General features: G+C 39.4%; 1 protein-coding gene and 1 long non-coding RNA gene across 6 annotated transcripts in view; both read right to left on the bottom strand.

Moving 5' to 3' along the window:
* LOC122170242 (cytochrome P450 7B1) overlaps positions 1-22970 on the bottom strand; it is a 121344-nt gene that overhangs the window by 7004 nt on the left and 91370 nt on the right. For 3 of the 5 annotated variants that reach the window (XM_042836942.1, XM_042836951.1, XM_042836959.1), the window contains exons 2-4: positions 13833-13969; positions 6590-7186; positions 5939-6145 (exon numbers count right to left, since the gene is read on the bottom strand). In XM_042836942.1, the coding sequence (XP_042692876.1) occupies positions 5939-6145; positions 6590-7186; positions 13833-13969 (941 nt within the window). Of the gene's footprint in view, positions 1-5938; positions 6146-6589; positions 7187-13832; positions 13970-15071; positions 15093-20724; positions 20766-22970 lie in introns of those variants that run through there. The other 2 variants (XM_042836965.1, XM_042836975.1) reach the window with 2 other exon arrangements.
* Positions 2756-5932, bottom strand: LOC122170272. The gene is made up of 2 exons (XR_006171717.1): positions 3415-5932; positions 2756-3044 (listed from the first exon to the last, which is right to left on the bottom strand). It is a non-coding gene; the product is annotated as an uncharacterized LOC122170272 (long non-coding RNA).

The raw sequence follows: 22970 nt of genomic DNA, 5'->3' as shown, positions 1-22970 counted from the left end.
AATCAGAAGACATGAATGCTTTGTGCATTTCCTTTCATTTTGGAGCTTGAGAGCAAATACCAGTGAAAGCATTCGCAGAGCTATTCAGCTTGCCTTTCAGAAGCTGTTGGGTGTAGAGGCACAACTACATGCTAGAAAAAACACTTCGCTTGCTAGTCTGAGGATTTTTAAATTTATTTGCTTTGTTTTCAGTGAGTTACATTGCCAAATGGTAGCATCTCTTATGGTCAAAGTGAATGAAAGCAATTCATTATCTTCCTGGGAGTTTTCAGAGAGAAAGACACTTTTAATTGTCAAAGAGAAAACAAAACACAGCCCTTTCAGTACAGGAGCTCAGTTTCTGTCTCCACCATCACATCCTGGAAAGCTCCAGAAGCTGAATGTCCTTGCTTTCCCAGTGGCCTTCACCTTTTGCTCCTAGCACGACAGATTTTATGGCTAATTTCCGGCAATTTATCCTGGCAGTTTGAGGAGGAATTCCTTTGGGAATAATATGCATAATTTGCATAAATCATTCTGATAGCATGTATATCAGCATGTAGCTCCTGTCTAAGGCTGCATCTCTCACTTTGTAATCAAAACTGACTATTTTTCCACCAGCGTGTATGGGTGCTGTTATATGTGACTGGATTCCTTCTAATCGTCAGCTTGAAAAACAGCCTAAAATTGGGTTTCATTTTCTCATAACAATCCATTTGTGCCCATTTTTATGTTTGGGGATATCAAATAAGCCTTCTCTAAGCATTCACCAAGGCGCTGTAACTGCTGCACCCGAAAGGTTAGCTTATTAGAGACAGTAGCTACCCAGTGTAGATGCAGCTGAAAAAAATAATAACAAATGCTCTTTCACTAAAAATTAAATCTGGTGCAGCATGCATAGCAAATAAAGTGGCCCTGGATGCTTTCTTGCAAGAGGTTTTTCCTTAAGCATGCATTTGTCTAAAGAAATGAGGCTGCGGTCAGCTCTGTGTGGCCAGCGCCGTGATTCAATGTGACGTACAGTGAGTCTGTGCATATTCTTTTGGACTGCCTTCGTTACTATAATCAGGCAGAGTCAAATCGGCTTGTTGATGACGAAGCCAGAGAAGAACCCTGGTTCCAGAATATGGCCTCTACTGCGAATAGCCACAAGGCACCTGACACGATAGATTTCAACTGGCAGTGCTCTGGCAACAAAACTTTGCATGGTACAAAGGAAGGGTCCAGCCTCCACTCCCAGACTGCCCTCAACCTTCAAAACGCACAGCTCGGAACGCCACAGTTTTGGAAACGGCGGTGACGCATGTGGCAACACCATTCACCCAGGAAATCAAACGGGGTCGGGGGGGGGGGGGGGGGGGTGGGGAGAGCAAAAAAGGAAAAATAATTATTGCAGCGCTGCTGCGAAATACCGGGTCTGTGTTTAACTTGACCAGCGCTGCAGTCACATCCTATCGGGGGCCATCCTCTTGCAGAGCACAGCAGTCGGTGCCCACCGCCGGATCGCAGATGACAATCGGGCAGCATATCTTATGCAGAAGTTAATCACAATAATGGAGCACAAAGTGTGGCTTAGCGGTCAGATCGTAAATGACAAATCTGTTTTACCTTCCAGTACCAGTTATGTGTAGAAGGCGAGCTTGGCTCTAGCTCTGAGCGATCATGCCGATAATCATTAGATGACAAAAGTAATGAGTCACATTATGATCAACAAAGGAGGATGGAAGCTTATACTGGTTTGCAGGCAAACATTAAAAAAAGAGACAGTCAGCTTTCCCCAAATGCCGGGGCTATACGTTGGGAGGAATGACAACTGCACAATAAAGCTGCAGCCTTTGCTTGCAGTTGTCATAGTTGAGCAGACACCAGCCATCGCCGCTGACAGACCAGCTGGGTAGCTTGGGAGGCCTTCCATTCTGCACCATGAGGTACAGTAAATTATCCAGCGTGGTAGAGCAACATCTGTTTCTGTGCTTGTGCCGAACAAACAAGGCAATTTAAAGCATACCAAGGGATAACCAAGCAGCAAATGAGCATGACCCTCATTTTTTTCCCCTTCTTACACACACGAGATGCTAAACTTTGCTGTACACTCACTACATAAAGAAGCCAGGCTGTTGTTTGATAAGGTGTTGTCAGAGAGATTTAACATATTTTCTAGAGAGAGAGAGAGAGAGAAATATCTCATAGTATTGTTATTCTTAGAATCCTCCCACTTCTCTCTTCATTCCTCTTATACTAAAGCTAGCACTCAGTCTACAATTCATTCTAGATTTTTTTTTTTTAAACTGTTTCAATATACTTATAAATATTCAGTCTTTAAACCCTAATTTGCTATACTTAGTTCACATGCCTTCAAGCATTTGTCTTCCAATTTCCACTGAATAAATGCGTACTAATGAGAAATAGAGCAAGCTGCTGAGGCAAAGCTGGGTGACTTGAGCCTGGCCTGCCACCAGCTTGTGATAGGCAGGCAAATTGAGTTAAAATGAAAAGTCTTGTCAGCTGAAATACAACATGGTAGCCAAACAGCAAGCTGTCAATCATCCAGCCAAAACAAGGGACTGCAGGTAATAAAAGGTCACTGTGAATCATAAGTGCATTTGGCTTTCATAGGCAAGTTAATTTTAATTAAACATGATCTCGATCTGTAAATGTTTTATAAAACTTATTGTGCATAATGGATTGTTAATTTTACACTAACAGCAGGTAATAGGGTACTATAATTATTAGAGTGCATTACAGGAAAAAAGCAATTGGGTATGCAAATATTTTTGGGGGGGGGGCGGGTCGCTAACTCACATGCACAGCAGTGTGCCTACACACATGACAATTGGAAACAACTACATCTGTATCTTCCTAAGAATTACATGGTACTGCCCAGCCGCCTCCAGGACAAATATATTTATTTACCTTAACCCAAATAACGATGTTAATGCTTATTGCTCGTGTTACAGTTACACACTCCGCATTAGCTCTTTTGGGGTTCCTGTCCTTTTGTCTATACGAAACGATTTTTCAAGCTGTGCTTTCTTTGCAGGAAATCTCCGGGATTCAGCAGTGACCTGGGGCAAGAATACTTCACCATATAAATGAATGGACTAATACTGAACAAACGAACTGACTAAACATGCCTAGCGTTACACATGCACTAAGTATATTTCCCCTCTACCCTGTGCATTTCCCTTATAACCATAAAAACCGACAGACCGTTCTCATGTATCGTTTACCGTATTAGAGCTCCATTGTGAGTCATAATGACTAATAATGTATGTTACTCTGTGCACACAAGCACGCGTGTTTTGGTTGCTGGAAAAGTCTTAAGCAGACAACACGAGGTGCGCTGCCCCAGAAATGCCATCGAAAGAAAATAATCAGGGCCACAATGTGTGACAAGAGGGTTGAAAGCTTTTTTTTTTTTTTTAAACCACATACCTGTGTTTTGAATTTGGAAGTAAACTGGGACATGTCATTCCCTAGACCCAATGAACGTGGCCACAATAACAACAATGCCTCTCAGAAGGGCTTTTTAGCAATTCCTGCTTGCTCTCCATAGCATGAGGAATCCAAAAAAAGGCTCTTGTTTCAGCAGGCCAAAAAGAGGACGGGGAATCAGAGTGCTTAAAACAGGAGAAAGAGATGACAAGGTGATAAATAGACAAGAACCCCACCTGGCTGCCTTACCCAGGAACAGGGACACAAATTCCCATTTCTCTGTGCTGCAGGTCAGTACAGGGGGAGAGGGAGGAGGACAGGCTCCTTCTCATATGCCACGGCCAGAAAGCTGTAGGTACTCTAAGTGCGAGCAGGGTTGGCTCATGGCTTTCTCCACACAGCTGCCAGTGGAGATGGGGAATTCCTGCTGCACAAGCAATGAAAATTTGAACCTTTGTTCCTTCTATACATTTACTAAAAAAACATCCCTTTCTCCTTTCCACTGAAGCATGAATTTAATTCTCTTATGGTACAGTTTTTTTTCTATATTATTATTTTATGGGACAGTATCCAGCCCTTTACGACTTAAGTGCCAGAAGAATTGAAATCATTTCTTACATATCATATTATGTTTAACACCATTATAAAATTTAACAAAAGTGTAACTTGAATACTACGGAATACTACGAAGTAAGATGCAGCATTTTCCTCTTAACACGTGTATCAATGATCCTGAGACATTTGACAGTTTCAAGGAGCAGCAAGAGGATGACATGGTCAGTGTCGGAAACCGTTTATCCCATTTTTCACCAGGTGATTTTAGTGCGTTCTGTGCTTTTATTTTTCTTATTCCTGCACTTCTGGGGTGCTTTTGTTTTTCCCTTACCAATTTCACCTCTTGTCTCCAACTAAAAAATAAATTTTGTCTTGACCATCATAGGAAAAATTTCTTCTCAGAAAGAGTGATGAGGTAATGGAAAAGGCTGCCCGGGGAGGTGGAGCAGTCACCGTCCCCTGAAAGTTTTCAAGAAAAGGGCGGACGTGGCACTTAGGGACATGGTGTAGTGGGCACTGTGGGGATGGGCTGATGGTTCCACTAGATGATCTCAGAAGTCTTCTCTAACCTTTATGAATCTATGACTTCATGATCTCGATGCTTGGCAACTTTTCTTCTCTATTATCTTTTGCTGGATGCTAACTCAGATGTGAAACAATTTTACTTGTGTTCCTAAGTTACATGAATTGCTTAGAATGTCACGTTACTCTTGTTATTGGATATCTTCCCATCATCAAAAGCCTTCTCCATCAACTACAGATAAATCTGCATCAAAAGAGCTGTAACTCCAGATGAAACCAACTTACTAGAGCCACACTGTATTTGGTTAACAACAATGCTTTAATAAGAAGTAGCTGAATCAAACTCAATTTTAAATTTGTGCCATGAGAGACATTCAGATTGAACCACAGGCTCTCAGTATATGCCATACTGGAAAGTGGAATCCTTTACGTAAATGCTCACCAGGTGCACTGATCCCACACTGCTTTACTACCCCATCTCATAACAGCTTCATTTTAGAGCAGACCACCAGGTCAGGACAGGAGCAACCGAAACACACAGAGCTATGCTCAGCTTTACTGGGGGATTGCTGTCAGCATCTCAAACAAAAGGGATATTCACCCTTTATGCCTTTATAGAGCTTCTGTCTATTCTGATAGCACTACCTACGGGGATTTTCAGATGCTTTGAAGCTAGGCTGCTCCCTGCTACACACACCTATGAATACTTTCCTCTCTCCTCCACCAGGCTAATTTCATCATTCATCTGACCAGTGTCTGTGCACTAGGAAGTGAAGTGAAACCACTGGGCCCTGAAGGCTCATCCAACCCCAGAACACAACTTCCCAATGTGACTGGCCAGAGTCCTTCTGTGAGCCACTGATCTACAACTGGGAGACCTGGATCTCCCTCTCTGTTTTGAATCAAGGTACTGCTTTCAGTACTCAAAATGCCATTTCTCATCTGGAAAGCTTTAGTTCTTCTCTTTAGTTCAGAGGCATAGCTATGCTGAAGCCTGCTTTAGAACTCTTTTTATCACGTTAGGGAGAGAAAAAGAAAGAAACCGCTTGTGAAAAAATTACATTTGCAGTTTAAATGCATTACCCTACTTTAATTTCAGAAAAGGGTCTTTCTTGGCAGTACCATGCTGAAGTATTTGAATGCATTAACACTTCGGCAGATGCTCAGAATCAAGCAACTTAATAGGCATCAACTTTTTTCAAATAATTGCAAAGCTTCGATTTAGCCTTTTGCATACCTTGCATAGTTAATTACCTAGGCTTTAATGTTTACATGCAATGAGAGTATCTACAGCTATAAACTACATAATTTATAATTGATGTAAATGGGTGTTATTATGTCAATTAGGCAGCTGTGTCCTCCACCTTCTCAGTAAACAGAAATGAGTGATAAACCCAGTTTGCAGGGAGAGACCCTCTTCTCTTGCTAACAGATAAAAATAAATTACCCAGGTAGACCAGGTTGTCCAATTGTTCTCTGGTGAGGTGGATGTTATACGTGGGCCCTCTCTTCTGACCTGTTGACTGCAGCAAATGGTCAATCTCGTCACGCACCGCTGCGAGAGCTTCTGGGTGCCGCAGCAGATAATACATGGCCCAGAATGTAGCTGGAATCGTGTTTCCCACAGAGGCCCACAGGAAGGCAAAATGATGTGCTGGGAGAAAATAAGTGAAAAGGAAGATTAATAGCGTTTATTACACTGATTAGATTTGCAGTGTGCTAATTAAAAGATGTTAGGACACAGACCCAGCCAAGGATCAGTGAATGCTAATGAGGACCAATAGGCTTCTGAAGTCTAATTTTCTGCTTAATGAGAATAGTTTGAAATGTAATGTCGGGGGGGTGGGGGGGAATAAGGGGAGTAAATGCAGCTCAGTTATAATCTTTCTCATTATCACCATTAAGTATCTTGTTTTACCACCTCAGCACAAAAAAAAAATCAATTATCATAGAGGGTTGTTTCAGAGTAAAACATTTTATCATTAGCCAATTAGAAAGAACATAAAAAAATTTCAAGGTCGCCATTTTGCCTTTTTATTTCAAAGGTCTATAGTAAATTATTTTATTTTAGACAAGCTATCATTCATAAGTTTCCTACCTGCTTTGTCATAATCTCCAAGCAGCTCATATTTCTCAAATATATCTTGTCTGGCTTGGACCACTTTTGACCCTCCCAGCCATTTTGTCATGTTCTGAAGTAAAAAATGATGTATAAGCTCCTTCCGAACCTTCTTGGTAGCTCCTAGCAACTCAATTGGTATGTTTGCAGCTAAATAGGGAAAGCTGGCATCAAACTTGATAAATTTGTCTCTGATTTCACTAATAACTTTGCGGCCATCTGCAGCAGGAACTCTTCCATATAGTGTTACAAAACTGGCTTCAAACATTACAGAGCAGCAGAATTTGTACATTTTTTCTGTTTCCCAATCTGTTGCTTGTGAGCATTTCCATTCAAATATATCCTGGAGGTTTTTCATCATGTGGTCAGAAATTATTTCCAAAGGCTTGCCTTGTAGATACTGGTAGATTCTGTGCAGGTTTTCCTTAAGATCGGGGAATTTTACATTTGACAAAGCTGGGTAGTCAAAAGTTTTGGAAGCCATCTTATCAGCAAATTCGTGGAACTCAAGTTGTTTGCTATTTCGGATGACGTAAACATATTGAAACGGGTCCATGATAAAGGTAATATATCTGCCTGAATAGAAGAAAAGAGAAAACAGACACGTGGCTTTGTACTCTGATGCTTTTAAAGGTAATAACTGAAAATAAGTACCATCAACATCTGGAAGAACATCAAGAAAATTGCCAAAGAAAAGATCTGTGAAGAGATTTGCAAAGAAAAAAAAAAAAGAAAAAAAAAAAAAAGAAAAAAAAAACCAAAAGGAAGATACAACATACTGTATTTAGTTTTGGAAGAAAACACAATACTTACTCTCCTTGTAAGGATTTCACCTGCATGTACTTTCACAGCACTTCTAAAATCAGCACAAAAACACATTTCAATTGCAGACTGACCTACCGGTTTTGCAAACTATAGGGTGTGACCTGCAATTATGGCACTTTGGAATAAATCAGTTACTACCCCACTATGATTTATGAAATGTAATGTGGGATCATAGCAGCATTGTAATTTTTTTTTTTTTTTTTTTTTAATAGCACTAAGAGATTTTAGTATTTCATCTGCATAGAGGAAAGTGTATGAGGGAGGCTGAAGTGGAAAACTTGTTACCTAGGCAGATTTTCTTCAAGGAGATGACATCTAGACTGAAAATCTACTGGCAATAGTTTTAATTGCATGTTGTAAAGCCCCAACATTTAAAGCTACATCTGTATTTTCCTTTCATGGTGTCTCAATTTTTTTTTTGCTAAGAAGTTGCTTAGTATCAGTAAAATGACCACTACGGAATCTGACTTTGAAGCCCTGGCTTACAAAAGAGGATCTTATTCTTACAGTGCTTGCCATTATGGGGCACGCACTGACCTGGCACGGTCATTCATTGTGTCAGAGTGCATGGAAAACTTTATGGCCTTCTTGATGCACTTGAGGAGCTCTACAGCAGATTCTCCAGCTTTGGATAGTAAGGTACAGCACTGCCATGGTACGATGACTTTTGAAATTGCCTATACCAGAAAAAAAAAATCTAAATTTTCCCCCAAGTTTAAAGTAAACTAATGAAGAACATTTTGGTGAACTATCATGAATCAAAATGCTAATACTCCCAAAGCTCAACTAAGCCTTAACTCTTTATGGGCGATTCCCATGTTAAGTCTAAATTTAGAGCTCTAGATTCTTAACTTGCAGGGACAGGTGCATTAGGGAAAAAAGGTACCCATTAAAATGTACACATTCTCTGTGAAATATCCTAGCTATAAACCCAGAAAACATCAAAGCTTATCATACTTACAGTCTAATTCTGTCTTACTAGAGGGACAAATGTCCTTTGATTTTAATGGGAATGCTACATGCTTAACTGAGGGCCAAATTTGGCTCTGTGACAGATGTCCTGAGATAAAGTAGTCACTACCACTAAAAATGTCAACAAGTATCCATGGTTACCATGTAGTGATATTTGAATGATCATAGTTATTCCATATCCTGACTTGCACATACACACCCTGCTCTGTGGCAAAGATGGATGCACTCTGGACTTTCTTTGCAATAATAACCAGCTGGTGAAATTTTCATCCCATTTACACTCCCTGCAATCCCAGTGAAACAAAGGGAACACGAGGGAAAAATTAAAACAGAATTTGACCCCCTTCTTCTCAACAATGTGTGAAGGTTTTTGAAGTACTCATGTAGTTTGCTTTACTGTAATGTAACAAACTACAGATATAAATCAATTTTGAAGAGCAAGAAATCAGCCTGATAAAGAGATCCTCAATTCCCAGTTATTTTCCTGACCATTTCTTCCTTTCCAAGGCTCTTATAAATTTTTAGCTCCTTAATTTTTTTTAACTCTTGCAGGATATTCCCAAGCCTTTGTGAAGAGTCCCAGCACTGCTCTCCCTGCACTCCTCTCACCCCAGCTTTCTCACAATTGCACACTCTTCACTGAGGCCACCATCTTTGTGATCAAAGCTTGGAAAGAATGCCCATTGGAGTGATTTTTAATAAATAGACTTGGAGTGTTATTAACCCTAAAGATGAAAGCTGGCTTCCTAACTTTGCGTTTACAGGGTAAACAATTTAAGTTAAGATTTTTAATTAATATTAATTTAAACCATCTGTCCACCATCTGCTTATTTCTGATGCAAAATATGAGTTTCTTTGTGATCTTTAATCAGACTCTTAGCAAACACACATCAATTCTTATCATTTTTAAGCAAGAAAATAATTTTCTGCAAATGGGTTTTCAGACAAACAAATTATTTTAGCAATAATTTTAAATCAAAATTCCCTCAACACTAGCACATACTTTGGAAAAGAAAAACTCTGACAAACTGAATAGCACAGATCCTTATTTTTATTGTTCTCATCAGGTTCCTGGTAGCAAAAAGTAAGTATGTACCAAAATATAATTCATTTTGTAGAATCAGCTTGGGCTCCAAACCATAGCATTGCAAGTTGGCGATATATGTAAACACACAAAACAAAATACTTTGTTACTGTATTTATGCAATGTCTCTATAGTCAGAATAGTGGAACCCCTGTATAACAAAGGCAGATTGTGTATGTACCTCACAGAGGATCCACAGAATCACAGAATGGCCAGGATTGGAAGGGACCTCAAGGATCATGAATCTCCAACCCCCTGCCACACGCAGGGCCACCAACCTCCACATTCAATACCAGACCAGGCTGCCCAGGGCCCCATCCAACCTGGCCTTGAACACCTCCAGGGACGGGGCATCCACAACCACTCTGTGCAGCCTGTTCCAGCACCTCACCACTCTCTCTGTAAAGAACTTTCCCCTGACATCCAACCTAAATCTCCCCTCCCTCAACTTAAAACCATTTCCCAATTTTAGATCTCTTTGTTAGAAAAAGACTAAAATGTAGGACTAATTAACTGCAGTTAGAAAGTTATTGTTGCAAGAGTACGGGTGCTTACAGACATTAATATCATGCCCTGCACACAGATGCAGCACCACAGGTTTGCCCCAGTGCCTTCCACCCAATAAGATACTGATGACAATTACAAACTCATGCCCCAACACCTCCCATGCCCTAAGCAGACTTTGAGAACTTAACAGCAAACAACCAAACTTTCTGACCTCAATATACCATTTTGAGGTATCATCAATACTGCCATGAATTTTGCTTTTCAGATAATTTTGTTTCTGCAGTTGAGGTCTCTTCCCACTTAACATCCCTGCTCGTGTAAAATACCAACAAATGCAAAGTTCTTCCTCAAGATTCTCGTTATTCTGCAGTATTTTAAAATGCAGCTGCCTCTCCCCTCCAATACCATTCCACTGCAGCTAATGCCAAGAACTACCTCTTGCAGTGGTCTTTTCCAAAACAGTACCAAAATACTGATGCTCATGATTTTCCATCAGAGTACTGGTAAAGGTAAATGACAGATCAGCCAAAAGTGGAGGCACGCCACATGCTTTCCAAATTAGGAAGCTTTAAATATTGAACATGTTTATAAAGAAACCACTAGGGACAAAGCCTGTCCTTGTTAGAATATAAAAAATTCCTTTGGCATAAAAGAGCAAGTAGACTTGTCCATACAGAAATGTCACACTGAAAATCCCAATAGTTTAAGTCACGGAGCTATTTTATTTAGTGCAATAGAAACAAGTCGAAGTAATAGATGTATACTTGTTTCTGTAAAAAGCCCTCTGAGTTATTTTAATATGGATACAGAAAATTTATACTCCTTGTCCAATCCTTCAGTTTGCATTACAACCGTGCTGCAAATAGCCTGGTTATCTCCATTTAGTTTATAAACTCTCCTAGAAATAGAAGATTGATGTGAAAAATATGAAAATTGTCAACTTTGGTAAATCTGAGCACAGAAGCCAGTATTTGTATGATAGTTAAGAAATTACTCTAATAATGCATTCCGGAGCTTTTTAATGCTAATGATGAAAGACAAGCGTTTCATCTGCCATATAATGATGGATGTTATTTCGGTAATGCTTGCAGCAGACTTCAGCTTTGTAAGCTCATGAAAATTACCTTTTGCCTAAGACAGAAAAATGTGGTACGTTACTGTAGGCGTGTCATGATTTAAAAGATAAGAATGACTTATTAGCAGAATTAAAAAAGGCCACGTGTGCTCAGCAAAAGCACCGAAAGACAGATTACTTTATTAAGATTTGAGTCAGACAATCTCATAGATGGCGTTGCAATGCCCACTGTCATTTCTAATAACGTACCAGGAAAAGGAGACAAAGTTTAGAGCGGGAAACTGTGACAAAACTGCTTCAAGATCGTTAAGTTCTTACCTAGCTGTCTGCCTACACTGTTGATCCTTAGCAAGCAGAAAGGCTGAGCCAGGAAGTACTACCATCTAAAAACAACAGACTCGGGAGCTTTCTCTCTCATCCCTTCCTTCTTCTTTTCTTTTCTCTTCCTCTCTTTCTCTTTTCTGAAGACTATTGCTTTTACGTAATCGTCCTCTTATTAGGAAGATTCTGCTGAACTGCTGACAATGATGTACAGTAGTGCTTCGCCGGTATGACGTTTGGGGAAAACGATTCTGCTGCACCACCACACAAAACCAATTAGAGAACTATTTTCTGCGACAGGTCAGGAATTTACATTGTTTCTCATAGAAAGATGTGCTTTTTAATTTCTTTATTAAGATGACATCCATGTCCCTTGCGACTTTTAGGTATGACAATCATTTGCTCATCACATGGGAAAGTACAATCAGCGAAATCGCATTACCGGTACGGGGCAATGCCAGAAACTCCAAGCATCGTTCCACATTTTCCAAATGAACTACTTTGAGAGCCAATAATTAGAACAATACATATTGATAGGATTTGTTGACAGGACCTGTAGTCCCTCACCAAGGGGGTAAAGCAATGATAGTACATACACAGCCGGCTGCGTTATGTTTGCTGAGCATACAAACATCATCTTTGTCAAATCAAAGAGATGCACAGAAAGCCTGTACATTTCAACATCAAGACAGGATACGAGCTACTAACTAGCTTCGTCTTCCCTTCTGAGTTGTGGCTGACAGGCTGTTTCTGCTTAGTGAAGTCCTGATGGTCAGTATTTTTAGACTGGAAAAAAGAGAAGTCAAGATAGCATCTCTGATACAACCAATTCACAGAATCAAAGACTTCTCTGCGTAGGGTTGAAATGACATCCATAACTCACTCTGTTTGCTTTAACCTGCATCAATGAAGGTTTCCTCAGAATACTTAAACACAGGGAGATTAGTAGAAAAGGAATTCCGTTTATTGTGCCAACAGAAATTAGTTAAACTAAATTATGTTCACAAATTGCTGAAAGACACAAATCTCTACATACAGTCTTAAACAAAACAATAAAAATAAAAAAATATTTAATTAAACACATTACGGATTCTCAAGCGTGACTGCATTTCCTTTTGTGAATGCACTGAGTCTTTCAATAATTATTAATTTTGACTCATAAGAAGCCATTACTGTGTGTAGCATGAATGTACATCAACAATAAAAAAGAGAATATTTCACAAAAAAGTTAGTCTTTTAGATGAATTCATTTTCAAGATACAGAAATATCTAAACATACCAGTTTCCAAAGGAAGAAAAATGACACAAATATAAATACGAATAAAAAAGCACAATTAACAGCAGTAAGAATGCCCTTCTAAAAGACAAAGAACAAAATAAGAGGGAGTAAAAATTTATTAATTAAACATACTGCATGCAAATCACTTGATTTTTGAAGGAAAAAAATTGTATTGCAAAATAATTAAATGGAAAACTAAAAATAATGTCACCGTCAAAAAAATTACAAAGCAAACTTTGTACTTTCATTTTTCTTTGAAACTCTTTAAAAATACAAGGATAGCTAAAAGTGGGGTAGAGGACTCTGAAATAATAATTGATGCAACTATAAAACTGATCATTTGGACAAGGATCTCAGCTTTCAGGAGGGGCAAAAGCTCCATTCTACTGACCCTGTCAGGTAAGAGTTTATCTTTTCCTGAGCAAAGGAAACTAGCTGATTTTAAGTTGATTTTAGTAAAAAGTGTGTATGTGTATACACACAGGTATATATCTAAATTTATATATTTAGTTTTCATTCAAAAATCCAGTTTCCTTCTGTGCTTTCCTTATGCTTTTAAGCATCTACGTGAAATCACTCAAACGTTTGTATTCAAGCTAGTGTAGTAAAACAGCTATAAATACAGAAAGCAGCAAGGTTGTATCATACTTTATTATATTGTTATTTTCCGCAAGCACGATCAGAGTAAGAGACTGGCAATGGGAAGTTTCTGTGTTCTAGTCCTGATTGTATCACTGAGTCAATGTGTCATTCATTCCCTTGTGTTCCTGTCAACCAGTTGTAGAATGTGTGAGAACATATCCTGCACTTTTTTTCTAAAGTGTTTTCTAAATTTAATCTGATATTTTTTCTGTGCAGTGTCAAGATGATGTTAGTTCTGCCTTCCTTAGGAAAAAAGCAATACACATTTAGATGTGTTCCTACATTACACTACAAATTCTGTTGATATGCATGTTTACCTACAGCTACATACAAATACACATACTCATAATTAAATCCTGTGGATACTTATGACGTTATAATACATTTGAATTTAACATATTGTGTCCTGTGCTACAGAGGAATGTTTTTAGTTACGTAAGATTCTAAAGTAAGCATCTGAATTGCTGTTTAATATCACTGATGGAAAAACCAAGAGAATTACTAAAACATTTCTCACCAGCAATATGTACAGTGAAAATATCTCCAAGTTTCTTTTGCTGATCCAGTAAGAATTTGAAAGCATCTTTTCTAAAAAGCAGAGCCTTCCCCAGGTAAGGAATCCAGCCATTTATTAGTGGGGGCTCTCCAGTCTTCCTGTTGAAAACATAAAAAAAAAAATTATCAGGAGTGAGCTTTGGTGACAGGGCAACTCATCTTTATATCTATTTATGTATCACAGTCAGACCTAACATCTACTCAATGTATAATATTTTGTACAGAAAGTTCTTCAGATATGACGGCAGGTTAAGTCTAATCACACCTCTGAGCACAAAAGGCTCTGTGCGGTGATTATGAAAAATAAGAGGGAGAAATTGAGACACGTTTAACTACAGGTTTTCCAGTTATTACCACAAAGTTATGAACACGGAAAAATTACATATTGATGAAAATCTCAGAGAGAGGAGTCCTCTCATTTTCAATATTTTGCATGTCAAAGAGAGGCGTATCAGAAGGCATTTATGACAGATTTAGGTAAATAGGACGCTGACGTAACACACAAAACAAATAGCTTTACAGATAAGGTTTTAAGAATTCTTATTTACCAGCATACAAAACAGCTACCGTTCTAACTATGTATCTTTAATATATAGAATAATAATAGAGGCTGAACATTCACCGTAATAAATCACAGTCTCTGCATATTTATAGTCTGCTAAGCTAGAAACCTGCATGAACATTTTAAGATGAAATTCCAGATAACTGTATTTGTGACCCAGCCTGAACAAGCAGTCACGCTGTGTTGGTTATGTTTGCAGAACAGCTTAAAATACCTTTCAAGACTCTTTTAAGTTACATTTTCCCTTGCAAAGGAAAGGAGGTTAACGCTGTCCTAATCCTAACTGCAAGTAGATGCCTTTCCTCCGTGCTGGTCTTTACTTGCTTCAATCTGATTTACAACAAAGAGACATAAAGCATGCTTGCTCTGGAAAGGATTTAAACAAATATTCACGAACAACTCTGTTGCTACATCCCATCTGTGAAGGTGACTTATACTACACGCAGAACAACTCATTCTGATTAAACAAGATATTTACTAGCTCGGATCTAATCAAAGATCAAGGGATCACAAGCTTTACTACTATCATACACAGCATGGATTTTTGTGTAGCTGGATTAACCCTATCATAGTCACATTCTCCCGTGAACTGCTCACACAGAAATAAAACAAAACATAAACGTGATATGTTGAACTTACATTTTCTATTTTTCTCATTAAAACTTTCCAAGGAGCAAATTACAAGCCCATGATTTGCACTCGCACTGCAAGAAGTTGTTACAAATTCAGTTAAAAATGAACAGATGCAGCCAAACCACACTGCACGCCTTGAGCTCCTTCTGTTTCACTGGCTACTAATTACAGATGTTGGTTTTCCAGAAAATCATTTTGCAAACATTCCTGTAGCAACCAGAAAAATTTACATCCCGCACATTTGCGCTGCTGTTTTTTTTTTTCATTTATTTGTTTCTTGGAGTTCTGAGGGTTGGGGCTTTGTTGTTTGTTTTGTGATGGTTTCTTTATTGTGGGAAAGGTGCACCCTTTCTCTTTCGTGTCTTGCATAAGCCAACATGCTATGCATCCTCTCACAGGCACATAACTCCATGATTTACTGCACTGGGGCAGCAAACTTTGTATTGCTTAATTCTGCGCTCGGTGTAGACAAGACAAGAACTAATCTGAGATTACATGAGAGGGATCACCAGCCCTGGAAGTGTAGCAGCCCACTCGATATCCTTAATTATCCCCTCAAAGCCTGTAACAAATCTGGATGATTTACCAATTTTTCCCCCTGACTTTGCAGTCCCACCTGCGGTCTGCTTTCCTTTCCTGGGTGACACCCCGTTCGTAGCCCTGTGACAGATATTTAGATAGGCTTTTTGTCATATTCTAATTTAACGCATCTCATTTCCCGCTCCACGTTCTGTCAGTCGGTCAAAAGCTGTATTCTTCACCAGCTTTCCGCCGGGTAAAGAGGACGCAGCTCAGAGATCCAGGGGGAAATTATCTTAATGCTCCCAAGTCCGCGGGATCACATCAGGGAGACATTTTGCCATCGCCAAGACGTGAGGGTCATCGTTCGCTTCAGCCGCGTTCAGCTCAGCAGCGATGAGCTTAGCGCCGTTAAACACCGCGGCTGGGCGCCGTGTGCTTCACAGGGAAATGCAGCACCTCTTTAACTTACGACCCACAGCAGGCTGCTCACAGAAATGTGTCTTCATTCCCATCTTCGCTGCTCTTTGGGAGACGGAGGTCATCTTAATGACTTATAGTGCGCCAAGACACAGCACGGTGCAGGTTTTCCTGCTCCCCTAGACATGCTTCACTGCACACACATTTAGGCAGTGCTGCTCACCTTACCTGAGCTGCCTGAAACCTGTGCTCAAAACTCTGTACAGGCTTTAGGGTGCTGCACTGCTTTCACAGCAATTGGTCTGAATCACCAGCAAAGTCTACGCAAACTTCTCCCCATCAATTAAATTTGCTCACATACTTTAACTTAGAGCTCACGCTTCACAGCCTTTATGAAATGTGGTAGTTAGACCAACAAATGTTGAAAAATGTTAAAAAAAAGTTACCACTTTTTCATGGCCTATTTTTTTTTTGTATCAAACGTAACATATATATGAATTAAAAAAGAAAAAAAAAAGAAACATGAAGTGTTTTGATGGCAATTTTAGATTGCAGCTTTTTAAATTCAAGTACTGAGAACTTACGACCTGACAGTCCTATGCATGACGGACTCATATCTAGTTTAACCACTTATATCTTAATTCGCCTTACACACTTAGTATCTCATAATATTTATTCCATGTTCCATTTTTTTTTTTTTTTTTTCCTGCATATTGGCTTATTTTTGCACACACACAAAATATTTGTATGTACATTTATTCTTTCATGAGAAGTCCATTTGAAGACTGTAAAACTTAATGGTCAGATTTCTCACATATGACTGAATTTTACAAATAAAGCATCAGCAACACACTCACTGTAAAATCTAGAAGTAGGAAAATCACCTAACAAGTGGAGGGAAACCAGCACAGCTGTATCATCCGCCATTGCTAAATGGATGACTCCAAATGGCATTCTGCAAGAAATAATCCGGCTACAAATATGGTGTGTACATAAACTGAACAGACAGATATCTGCAATTTACCTCTGCTTTTATTTGAAAAGATATTTCCTTGTTAGCAAATAATAAAGTTGCAATTCTACTCAATCAAAGAAGTGAAGTTTTGGAGTTTGTTTACAGTTTCCTTAAGAGATACATTTGAGTTCACTTAAAAAAACTAAGTCACTAAGTCAGGTATGATTACTTAGTTAAGAACCTGAAGCAGCACAAGCAATGTGAATGTTGTGCCTATTCTGCAGTGCTTAAATAAAAAAGAAGAAAAATGGGCTGCAACATTAATTATGTGAAAAATGAATGAAAATATTTATTTTTTATGCCAAAGTTCTCTAAATATTATTTTCCATTAGCAAAAGTGAATTATTTGGGAAATCCAAATAAGGTCATTATTTCTGAAGCTCTCCGACTATTAACGTATTTTTTTCTATAATTCTTCAAGAAAAAATATAAAGATTCACAAGAAAACAGACCTTGCCAACATTTATCTCTAGTAGAAATGCTATTGCTTATAGAAGTATTCAGGTCTATTCTTTTGCTGGTTACATCACTGTAACTCCTGTGCAGTGCAGGGCATTGGATCAGTGTAAACGAGAGAAGAATCTTTCACTCATTATTTGTATTTCAAAGGAGCAGATGCCTTCCAAATTATGCAAAACTCCACAGAGCATCTAGTACTACAGCAGATGAACAGGTTAATTTTTCTCTTTGCACATAATAAATCATAAGTGCTTTAACACCCATAGTCGCATTTCATGAACATGAACCTTCTGTTTAATAATGTCTGTTTACAACTAGAATCAGACATACAGTAATCTCTTGCCTGGGATAAACATTAATCCAGATCTGTCTAGAAAAATTATACAATTCATTACCATAAGTAATCTCTATTGTGCCCTGTGCTTAACCTTCATCTTTTTTCCTGTCCTATAATCTTGCAAATCCACTGGTGGTGTATGATTGGCATCTGGTGTGAGCGCAGCCAACGCTGCACAAAGAACAACCGAAAAAGCCATAGATGGCAATGTCACTCAGTGGGGAACTGCTGCTTCACTGCAACTTTCACCAGCGGGTGAAAGAATCCTCAAGCTAGGGAGAAAAAGGGCCCAAAAAGACTGGAGATTATCACTTGCCACAGAGGGGCCATTTTCACTTTCTAAATTATTACCATCCACAAAAATAAAAGGTGTTGGTCTGATTTCCCTGTAGCACTTTTGGTCCAACTGCCACATTCTGCGTAAATACTGGAACAGACCATGCTGAGGGACCTCAAGGAATGGAAATGTATGGGTGCAGGAGTAGAACAAAGCTATTATGAACATGTCAGAGCAGTCTGAGATTATTCACAGGCTCGATCACAATATTTAAGCAACAAGACATGACAGACAGTGTCTTTCCAGGAGCTTATGAGCACTCTAACAGTGAGGAAAAGAATGAGGCCAAAGGCTTCAACCCCAACAAAGGTAATCCCCAGAAATGTGGTGTCTGGAGTGTCTTGTTGTATTATAAAAAAGAGACATGGGAAACTTAGGACAGGAGAAAACCAGCAAGTCTATCTTTCTTTCTTTCCTTCATTCTTTCTTTCTTCTTTTTTTTTTTTTTTTACATTTGGCAGTTAGTTTCTCCCAAACCTCTTCACAGCATTAGGTGTTCTGCATCTACGAGAGGACAAACCAGCCCTCCTCCCCCACATTTTCTTTCAAACATTTGATCACAATAAAAATTTTTGACACATACAAAACTACGTACTCCTTAATTAGCTCATCAAAATTATCTGCCTCAGTGATACCCTGGAATTCTAAATTTTCTAGACCGAACACATGTAATATTAAAAAGTACTTCCTGCAGAATTAGATGGACACGAACTTTGGTAATATAGTTTTTCACCTTTGAATTCCTTGACTGAGCACTCCTACAGAGGTAAGGATCAGCTGTTGCTTCTACCTGATCAATATTTACAAGTTTGTGTAAGCAAATGGATGCACTGGGCTGTAGCTTGGCAGGGTGACACAGGATAGACTCATTGAAGAAGATGTCTCCTCACACATGGAAATGAAAAGCACACTGCCCACTGCCTGTACCTTCGTCTAGGTGAAGTGCAGATAACCTCCTGTCTTCTGGGAGGATAAAGATCACTCCTAATGAAGTGGAAAAGAGCCCAAGAGGGGATGAATCTCTTGCTGTCCCCTGTTACGGCTAACCCAGTATAGAGCCCTCTGCAGTGCTCATTGCTTGATGTGCTGTGACAGCACGCCAACGAGGGGAGAACACAGGATGATTTTGCAATGTTATTCACATAATTTCAGCTTAAAAAATGTCAAAAAACAATGGCTACACCTGGAAAATGCACCTGTGAGCACATAAAAAAAAAATTTTGTCTGCTTTTCCAAAAAAAGCGTGCTGATGAAAACCAAGCAGTGAATATTTCTTGTGTCTTTTTTTTTTCTCCACGCAGAAAAATGCAATCTTTTTACTGACAGATTTTTTTTGGCAAAAAGTTCTGTTGTTTTTTTTTAACTAAAATACTCTTCTGTAAAAGCAAGCAAGCTTTTTGTTTGTGCTCTAACTTCCACTGCAATCAGTTCTTCACAGGAATCTCTTTTTTTTTTCCCCTCTTCTCACTTGGATCATCCCTAAAAATCCCCCAAACACCTGTACTTAGCAACATATTCAGTAGCTCTGAAATACTGCTACCTAGGAAGTTTTTTATTTTGCTTTTTTTTTTAGGCTACATTATCTTAGCAGCTATAGGTTCACATTACACATATCACCTCATCAAAGTTCTGTGTTGAAGAATACATCCACAAATTCAATCACTACTTATAGTGACTGGTTGTAGCGCTGCCTAAAAACCCCAAAGGTGGGAAATCATCATTTTGAGGAACAGTTTAAAAATGGAAACCTACTGGAAAAGCCCTTTTGGCTCAGTCTTGTCAGAGGTTGAAAATTCCAAGAAAGGTTCTACACAAAATGTAATGTGAAGTTTCGTAGCAGCCAGAATTGGAGTAATGGAAAATACTCAGTTAATGCAAAAACTGTTCAGCAGTAATAGAATTTAATACTGATTCAGTGCTTGTGGCCTTGCCTCTGAAATTCTACACTGTCTTTGCTCTGGGTGAAGTCAGTAAGAGCAGCCATGACTGCTCAGCACATTCCCCAATCAAGCCCACAGTTATTTTATTATATCTTGATATTTGAAATCACTTGTCCCGTCCAGATCTTTTTCCATCTTAGTTCAGCTTTAACCAAATTAAAACAGTTCAAGTTAGGAAGGGATCCAGAGCAGATCCTTACTCCATGCCTTGTATTCCAGATAGGCTACTGCATATCAACATCCTTGCTCATATTCACCCATGCTGCTCTTGCAGATATTCAGTAATAGAATTTCCAGTCTTCCCAAGGAATCTGTCCTTATCATCAGAAAATTTCCCCTCACGTCTACCCTTTATATTCATGTTGCACTTCAAGTCCTCTACTTCTGATTTTGTATAAAGAGGATAAGAGAAAAAATAACCACCTTCACCCCTTTCAACAGGAGCACTTTATATATTCAAAGGTACTTATAATGTTCTCCTTTAGTTTTCCTTAGGTTAAGCAACTCCAGTTTCTTACAGAATTTCCTCACAACTGTTTTCTGCATCCCTATGTTCTCACACTCCTCCCGTCTTGATTTTCCCCACCCCTTTGGAAGCACCATGCCTGCACCGAGCACTGCACAGCGATTACCTCGAGCATCTTGCGGGCATCTGCATCCCAGCACAACCTCAGCTTTCCATGCAATATCTCTATGGTGTTGAGAAAAACCCAGGTTAGGAATCATTACAGCCTTCAGCCCTTTCCCAGAGAAAAGATCCTGGTCCTATCCAGATGCTGCTGATTAGTCCTCTATTTTTTCAGTTTGCCATTTGGAACGTTAATCCCTCCTTTGCAGGCTTGCAGCCCCTCCTCTTAATATTATCCACAAACACAAATGCTTTTTTTCCCCTGCATTCATGTAAGAGGGAATGGATCAGAATACAAATTTACCAATACTTCCTTTTAGCACTATCAGGAACATATTTACACTGCACATTGATTGACTTCACCCAAGAGAACCCAACAACTCTCGTCTGATATCTATCTCTTCCATAATCCATTTCTGTACTTTAATATATTGCCTTACTGCAACACATGTTAAAACTGTACACAGTAAGTAGCTCAAAGTAGGAAATCATATTAACCGTCTGGCCTAGAAATGACAAGTGAAGTGTGGATAAGAATGTCAGCACTCCACACAGAAATATATTCAAAGATGCAGAAATCATTCCTTACGTAATAAAGAGCAAACAAATAAATTCAGGCAATTTCAGAAACAGTGGTGGGACTTCATCACATTAAAAAAGCCATGTTAACAAGGGAAAGGAGGAGAATATTGCATAACGACACTGCATCTTCTATGTGCAATCAACTGTATTTTTCCTTGAGTACAAAGTATGGAATTTCAGAAGAGAAAAAATGGTAAAAATCAATTATAATTTCCCCTGAAACATTATGAATGCTAGATAACAAAGGATGTTCATTTAAACAAAACAGGTATTGAAAATAGGCTTCATTTCATGTGAGTGAGCTGTCCAGAAGTCTTGCACCTTGGTTAAGCTGGATATCTTGAAGTTCTCTACTATCAGTAGATAGAAAATGTGTGGAAGGTTTTTTTGGAAGTAGTGGCCTTTATTAGAAACATGCATAGAATCATATCATATCAAAGAATAATATAATGGCCTGGGTTGAAAAGGACCACAGTGATCATCTAGTTTCAACCCCCCTGCTACATGCAGGGTAGCCAACCACCAGACCAGGCTTCCCAGAGCCACATCCAGCCTGGCCTTGAATGCTTCCAGGGATGGGGCATCCACAACCTCTCCCCAAGAGGGGGACAACCACCTCCCTCTTCCTTCTGGCCACCCCTTATTAAATGCAGCCCAGGATACAGTTGGCCTTCTGGGCTGCAAGCGCACACTGCTGGCTCATGTCCACCTTCTCGAGCAGCTCACCTAGGTGGCAGCTGATGAATCCTCTACCACTCCCAAACTCTTTCACGAGTGCTCCCACGCTTGGTTTTTCACTCCATTCGTACCTTCCATTCTACACACTTGTCCAGGTCAGTTTTCCTGGTCTACTAACTTACCATCTTTTTCCTCCTCCCCATGATCCCTCTGTACCCTCCCAGCCTTGCTGCCCATCCTTCTCCAGGTTCCTCAGTGGATTTGCCCATGCTGTTGAGCCCTTTGCCCTGCAACCGCTACCTTGCTTCTCATACCAAGCTGCTATTCAGGTCTGCGGAGCCTCCTGCAATACACTCCTAGTCCTACTATTGTCCATCTGGCTTCCCTTGCAGCTCATCTTCAATTAAATCTCTTCTAGAATCCTGCACATCATCATAGCTACTGCAGAGCACATCCATAACGCACACAGAGTCCATCCACTGTGGCCTCCTATCTGCCTACATCCATCTGTTGCCTCTTTGCCTGACACAGGAACAGCCTTCCTATAGCGTACGCCTGCACCCTATCTCATATAACTGATCTTCACTTGGGAGATGGACCAGTGTCAATGAAATACTCCCTCTGTCCATTCCCCATACAGGGAGCATCTGCCATTTTCAACAAGCAATTGTGATTCATTAAAATGCGTGTGTGTGTGTTGTGTACGTTTTTGTACACGATGTGTATATAAGTAAACTTATTTCTATACTTACATGCAAAGTTATGCACCCAGAGAGTATTTTCACTGTAGGAAAAATTGAATATAGATAACATTTTTTTTTACAACAGTAAGAGAAACAATTAGTTTTATTGTAATAAACTTCTGATGTTACAATCATGGTCGTCCTTATGAGCTGAGTTGCCTCTAAAGGAATCCTGCAGAATGCTCTTTTCCCACTTGCTCTGCCTACCATGCACATGATGTGCAAATACCAGCGGCCCACTCCTTAT

Source organism: Centrocercus urophasianus, unplaced genomic scaffold, assembly GCF_019232065.1.
Source record: "Centrocercus urophasianus isolate 14NV4802_14NV808 unplaced genomic scaffold, USGS_Curo_1.0 seq_11, whole genome shotgun sequence".
Lineage (NCBI taxonomy): Eukaryota > Metazoa > Chordata > Aves > Galliformes > Phasianidae > Centrocercus > Centrocercus urophasianus.
The sequence above is the reverse complement of the archived record's forward strand: the minus strand, read 5'-3'. Positions and strand labels throughout refer to the sequence as shown.